General features: G+C 40.1%; 3 protein-coding genes across 3 annotated transcripts in view; all 3 read right to left on the reverse strand.

Moving 5' to 3' along the window:
• LOC117117010 overlaps positions 1-1009 on the reverse strand; it is a 14331-nt gene extending 13322 nt beyond the window's left edge. Inside the window, exon 1 of the mRNA XM_033261181.1 lies at positions 423-1009. Coding sequence (XP_033117072.1) covers positions 423-891 — 469 coding nt within the window. The 5' untranslated portion in view covers positions 892-1009. The remainder of the gene's footprint in view (positions 1-422) is intronic.
• LOC117117011 (putative GPI-anchored protein pfl2) lies at positions 892-4267 on the reverse strand. Its single transcript, XM_033261182.1, has one exon. It carries the CDS (start codon positions 4144-4146, stop codon positions 892-894), a length of 3255 nt encoding a protein of 1084 aa, XP_033117073.1. The 5' UTR covers positions 4147-4267.
• Positions 4268-4282: 15 nt separating this feature from the next.
• On the reverse strand, positions 4283-6433 carry LOC117117013 (cell wall protein DAN4-like; the record flags this gene model as incomplete). Its single annotated transcript, XM_033261183.1, has 1 exon — positions 4283-6433. A coding segment is annotated over one exon (2151 nt), but the record flags the coding sequence as incomplete, so codon positions are not given.
• Positions 6434-6439: the final 6 nt, after the last annotated feature.

Genomic DNA, 6439 nt, shown 5'->3' on the forward strand with positions numbered 1-6439 from the left:
GTAGTTGACATAATAGTAGTTAACTCTTCGCCTGTCTCTTATACACATCTAGATGTGTATAAGAGACAGGGATTCTATAATGGTATCAAGCACAGTCCTTCAATGAAAAGTTCCCATTATTTAGTATAACAAATAGTATCAAACCTGCATCTTCTCGCTATCAAGGCAAGTTTAAGTTTCAAGTTTCTTTTGTCATACCCTTTAGACAACAGACACCTATTATAATACGAGCTATGCCTAATAAAATAACATCTTTTGTTCCTGTGTTTAAGTACATCTTTTTTCTAATATTTCAATTTTTTATTATGTATTTATTATATTAAATAATTAGAAGCACTGTTACGATTTTTAAGCACACAATTAAATGAAAGAAACAGTGCTCATTTACAAACATTCAAAAAGATTTCTGTTTTTAAACTTACCATACACTTCTACACTGAATGTACAGGTAGCATTGTTTCCTGCTATATCGGAATATGTGTACGTTACATTATAAAAGCCTACAGCGAGGACTACACCTGATTGGTAATTACTCGTAATAGCAAGTCTATCAAAACCTGAATTGTCTGTAACATTTGGTTCAATCCATGTCACTAGCGCCGTACTAAGGCCGATGTCTGTTCCCTGACGAATGCCTTCATCATTACAGACAACAATAAATGGTTTTTCATTATCAACTTCCTCAGTTGTTGTTTGATGAGTAGTGGATTGGTCTGCTGTTTTTATTTCTTCCGTTGTCAACTCCTTTGTTGATTGTTGTGTAGTTGATGCACCTGTAGATGAGTCTTTTATCGTTGACGCGCCTGTGGTTAACCTATCTACTGTTGTCAATTCCTCCTCGGTTGATTGTTCTGTGGTTGTTGCACTTTTAGTCGATTGATCTGTTGTCATTCAATATTTCGTTGTCGACTCATTTGAAGTTGATTGTTTTGTAGTTGACATAGTAGTAGTTAACTCTTCGCTTGTTGAATCTTCTGTTGTCGACTCTCTTGAAGTTGACTGTTGTGTAGTCGACTTGTCAATTGGCGTCAATTGGTCTGCCGTTGTTGATACTTCTGTTGATGTGGGATTTTGTGTAGTCGATGCACCTGTAGTTGATCCTTGTGTCACTGAAGCACCAGTAGTTGATCCGTCTTCTGTAGTCGAGTCCTCTGTTGTTGATTGTTTTTTAGTTGACGTAATAGTAGTTAACTCTTCGCTTGTTAAATCTTCTGTTGTAGACTCTCTTGAAGTTGATTGTTGTGTAATCGACTTGTCTGTAGAAAATTGCTGTGTGGTTGACAGTCTTCTCGTTGAATCATCTATAGATGTTGACTTAACTGTTGTCGATTGTTGTGTAGTTGAGGCAAATGTCGTTGATTGGTCTGTTGTTGTAGATTCTTCTGTTGACGGTTCTGTTGATGTAGGATTTTGTGTAGTCGATGCAACTGTAGTCGATTTTTGTGTCGTTGACGCTCCAGTAGTTGATCCGTCTCCTGTAGTCGAGTCCTCTGTTCTTGATTGTTTTGTAGTTGACGGAATAGTAGTTAACTCTTCGCTTGTTAAATCTTCTGTTGTCGACTCTCTTGAAATTGATTGTTGTGTAGTCGACTTGTCTGTAGAAAATTGCTGTGTGGTTGACAGTCTTGTCGTTGAATCATCTATAGATGTTGACTCAACTGTTGTTGATTGTTGTGTAGTTGAGGCAATTGTCGTCGATTGGTCTGCTGTTGTTGATTCCTCTTTTGATGTAGGACTTTGTGTAGTCGATGCACCTGTAGTCGATTCTTGTTTCGTTGAGGCGCTAGTAGTTGATCCGTCTCCTGTAGTCGAGTCCTCTGTTGTTGATTGTTTTGTAGTTGACATAATAGTAGTTAACTCTTCGCTTGTTAAATCTTCTGTTGTCGACTCTCTTGAAGTTGACTGTTGTGTAGTCGACTTCTCTGTAGAAAATTGCTGTGTGGTTGACAATCTTGTTGTTGAATCATCTATAGATGTTGACTCAACTGTTGTCGATTGTTGTGTAGTTGAGGCAACTGTCGTCGATTGGTCTGCTGTTGTTGATTCTTCTGTTGATGCAGGATTTCGTGTAGTCGATGCACCTGTAGTCGATTCTTGTGTCGTTGACGCTCCAGTAGTTGATCCGTCTCCTGTAGTCGAGTCCTCTGTTGTTGATTGTTTTGTAGCTGACATAATAGTAGTTAACTCTTCGCTTGTTAAATGTTCTGTTGTCGACTCTCTTGAAGTTAATTGTTGTGTAGTCGACTTGTCTGTAGAAAATTGCTGTGTGGTTGACAGTCTTGTCGTTGAATCATCTATAGATGTTGACTCAACTGTTGTCGATTGTTGTGTAGTTGAGGCAACTGTCGTCGATTGGTCTGCTGTTGTTGATTCTTCTGTTGATGAAGGATTTCGTGTAATCGATGCACCTGTAGTCGATTCTTGTGTCGTTGACGCTCCAGTAGTTGATCCGTCTCCTGTAGTCGAGTCCTCTGTTGTTGATTGTTTTGTAGTTGACGTAATAGTAGTTAACTCTTTGATTGTTAAATCTTCTATTGTCGACTCTCTTGAAGTTGATTGTTGTGTAGTCGACTTGTCTGTAGAAAATTGCTGTGTGGTTGACATTCTTCTCGTTGAATCATCTTTAGATGTTGACTCAACTGTTGTCGATTGTTGTGTAGTTGAGGCAAATGTCGTTGATTGGTCTGTTGTTGTAGATTCTTCTGTTGACGGTTCTGTTGATGTAGGATTTTGTGTAGTCGATGCAACTGTAGTCGATTTTTGTGTCGTTGACACTCCAGTAGTTGATCCGTCTCCTGTAGTCGAGTCCTCTGTTCTTGATTGTTTTGTAGTTGACGGAATAGTAGTTAACTCTTCGCTTGTTAAATCTTCTGTTGTAGACTCTCTTGAAGTTGATTGTTGTGTAGTCGACTTGTCTGTAGAAAATTGCTGTGTGGGTGACAGTCTTGTCGTTGAATCATCTATAGATGTTGACTCAACTGTTGTTGATTGTTGTGTAGTTGAGGCAATTGTCGTCGATTGGTCTGCTGTTGTTGATTCCTCTTTTGATGTAGGACTTTGTGTAGTCGATGCACCTGTAGTAGATTCTTGTGTCGTTGAGGCGCTAGTAGTTGATCCGTCTCCTGTAGTCGAGTCCTCTGTTGTTGATTGTTTTGTAGTTGACATAATAGTAGTTAACTCTTCGCTTGTTAAATCTTCTGTTGTCGACTCTCTTGAAGTTGACTGTTGTGTAGTCGACTTGTCTGTAAAAAATTGCTGTGTGGTTAACAATCTTGTCGTTGAATCATCTATAGATGTTGACTCAACTGTTGTCGATTGTTGTGTAGTGGAGGCAACTGTCGTCGATTGGTCTGCTGTTGTTGATTCTTCTGTTGATGCAGGATTTCGTGTAGTCGATGCACCTGTAGTCGATTCTTGTGTCGTTGAGGCGCCAGTAGTTGATCCGTCTTCTGTAGTCGAGTCCTCTGTTGTTGATTGCTTTGTAGTTGACATAATAGTAGTTAACTCTTCGCTTGTCAAATCTTCTGTTGTCGACTCTCTTGAAGTTGATTGTTGTGTAGTCGACTTGTCTGTTGAAAATTGCTGTGTGGTTGACAGTCTTGTCGTTGAATCATCTATAGATGTTGACTCAACTGTTGTTGATTGTTGTGAAGTTGAGGCAATTGTCGTCGATTGGTCTGCTGTTGTTGATTCCTCTGTTGATGTAGGACTTTGTGTAGTTGATGCACCTGTTGTCGATTCTTGTGTCGTTGAGGCGCCAGTAGTTGATCCGTCTCCTGTAGTCGAGTCCTCTGTTGTTGATTGTTTTGTAGTTGACATAATAGTAGTTAACACTTCGCTTGTCAAATCTTCTGTTGTCGACATTATTGATGTTGATTGTTGTGTAGTCGACTTGTCTGTTGAAAATTGCTGTGAGGTTGACAGTCTTGTCGTTGAATCATCTATAGATGTTGACTCAACTGTTGTTGATTGTTGTGTAGTTGAGGAAATTGTCGTTGATTGGTCTGCCGTTGTTGATTCGTTTGCTGATGTGGGATTTTGTGTAGTCGATGCACCTGTAGTTGATTCTTGTGTCGTTGAGGCGCCAGTAGTTGATCCGTCTCCTGTAGTCGAGTCCTCTGTTGTTGATTGTTTTGTAGTTGACATAATAGTAGTTAACTCTTCGCTTGTTAAATCTTCTGTTGTCGACTCTCTTGAAGTTGATTGTTGTGTAGTCGACTTGTCTGTAGAAAATTGCTGTGTGGTTGATAGTCTTGTCGTTGAATCATCTATAGATGTTGACTCAACTGTTGTTGATTGTTGTGTAGTTGAAGAAATTGTCGTCGATTGGTCTGCCGTTGTTGATTCTTCTGTTGATGTGGGATTTTGTGTAGTCGATGCACCTGTAGTCGATTCTTGTGTCGTTGAGGCGCCAGTAGTTGATCCGTCTCCTGTAGTCGAGTCCAGTAGTTGATCCGTCTTCTGTAGTCGAGTCCTCTGTTGTTGATTGTTTTGTAGTTGACGTAATAGTAGTTAACTCTTCGCTTGTTAAATCTTCTGTTGTCGACTCCCTTGAAGTTGATTGTTGTGTAGTCGACTTGTCTGTAGAAAATTGCTGTGTGGTTGACAGTCTTGTCATTAAATCATCTATAGATGTTGACTCAACTGTTGTTGATTGTTGTGTAGTTGAGGAAATTGTCGTTGATTGGTCTGCCGTTGTTGATTCTTCTGTTGATGTGGGATTTTTTGTAGTCGATGCACCTGTAGTCGATTCTTGTGTCGTTGAGGCGCCAGTAGTTGATCCGTCTTCTGTAGTCGTGTCCTCTGTTGTTGATTGTTTTGTAGTTGACGTAATAGTAGTTAACTCTTCGCTTGTTAAATCTTCTGTTGTCGACTCCCTTGAAGTTGATTGTTGTGATTGTTGTGGAGTCGACTTGTCTGTAGAAAATAGCTGTGTGGTTGACAGTCTTGTCGTTAAATCATCTATAGATGTTGACTGAACTGTTGTCGATTGTTGTGTAGTTGAGGGAACTGTCGTCGATTGGTCGTCTGTTGTTGATTCTTCTGTTGACGGTTCTGTTGATGAAGGATTTTGTGTAGTCGATGCACCTGTAGTCGATTCTTGTATCGTTGAGGCGCCAGTAGTTGATCCGTCTCCTGTAGTCGAGTCCTCTGTTGTTGATTGTTTTGTAGTTGACATAATAGTAGTTAATTCATCGCTTGTTAAATCTTCTGTTGTCAACTCCCTTGAAGTTAATTGTTGTGTAGTCGACTTGTCTGTAGAAAATTGCTGTGTGGTTGACAGTCTTGTCGTTGAATCATCTATAGATGTTGACTCAACTGTTGTTGATTGTTGTGTAGTTGAGGCAATTGTCGTCGATTGGTCTGCAGTTGTTGATTCCTCTGTTGATGTAGGAATTTGTCTAGTCGATACACCTGTAGTCGATTCTTGTGTCGTTGAGGCGCCAGTAGTTGATCCGTCTCCTGTAGTCGAGTCCTCTGTTGTTGATTGCTTTGTAGTTGACATAATAGTAGTTAACTCTTCGCTTGTCAAATCTTCTGTTGTCGACTCTCTTGAAGTTGATTGTTGTGTAGTCGACTTGTCTGTTGAAAATTGCTCTGTGGTTGATAGTCTTGTCGTTGCATCATCTATAGATGTTGACTCAACTGTTGTTGATTGTTGTGTAGTTGAGGGAACTGTCGTCGATTGGTCGTCTGTTGTTGATTCTTCTGTTGACGGTTCTGTTGATGTAGGATTTTGTGTAGTCGATGCACCTGTAGTCGATTCTTGTGTCGTTGAGGCGCCAGTAGTTGATCCGTCTCCTGTAGTCAAGTCCTCTGTTGTTGATTGTTTTGTAGTTGACATAATAGTAGTTAACTCATCGCTTGTCAAATCTTCTGTTGTCGACTCTCTTGAAGTTAATTGTTGTGTAGTCGACTTGTCTGTAGAAAATTGCTGTGTGGTTGACAGTCTTGTCGTTGAATCATCTATAGATGTTGACTCAACTGTTGTTGATTGTTGTGTAGTTGAGGCAATTGTCGTCGATTGGTCTGCAGTTGTTGATTCCTCTGTTGATGTAGGACTTTGTGTAGTCGATGCTCCTGTAGTCGATTCTTGTGTCGTTGAGGCGCCAGTAGTTGATCCGTCTCCGATAGTCGAGTCCTCTGTTGTTGATTGCTTTGTAGTTGACATAATAGTAGTTAACTCTTCGCTTGTCAAATCTTCTGTTGTCGACTCTCTTGAAGTTGATTGTTGTGTAGTCGACTTGTCTGTTGAAAATTGCTGTGTGGTTGACAGTCTTGTCGTTGAATCATCTATAGATGTTGACTCAACTGTTGTTGATTGTTGTGTAGTTGAGGCAATTTTCGTCGATTGGTCTGCTGTTGTTGATTCTTCTGTTGATGTAGGACTTTGTGTAGTCGATGCACCTGTAGTCGATTCTTGTGTCGTTGAGGCGCC

Source organism: Anneissia japonica, unplaced genomic scaffold (assembly GCF_011630105.1).
Source record: "Anneissia japonica isolate Jap-2015-1 unplaced genomic scaffold, ASM1163010v1 scaffold287720_len810639_cov167, whole genome shotgun sequence".
NCBI lineage: Eukaryota > Metazoa > Echinodermata > Crinoidea > Comatulida > Comatulidae > Anneissia > Anneissia japonica.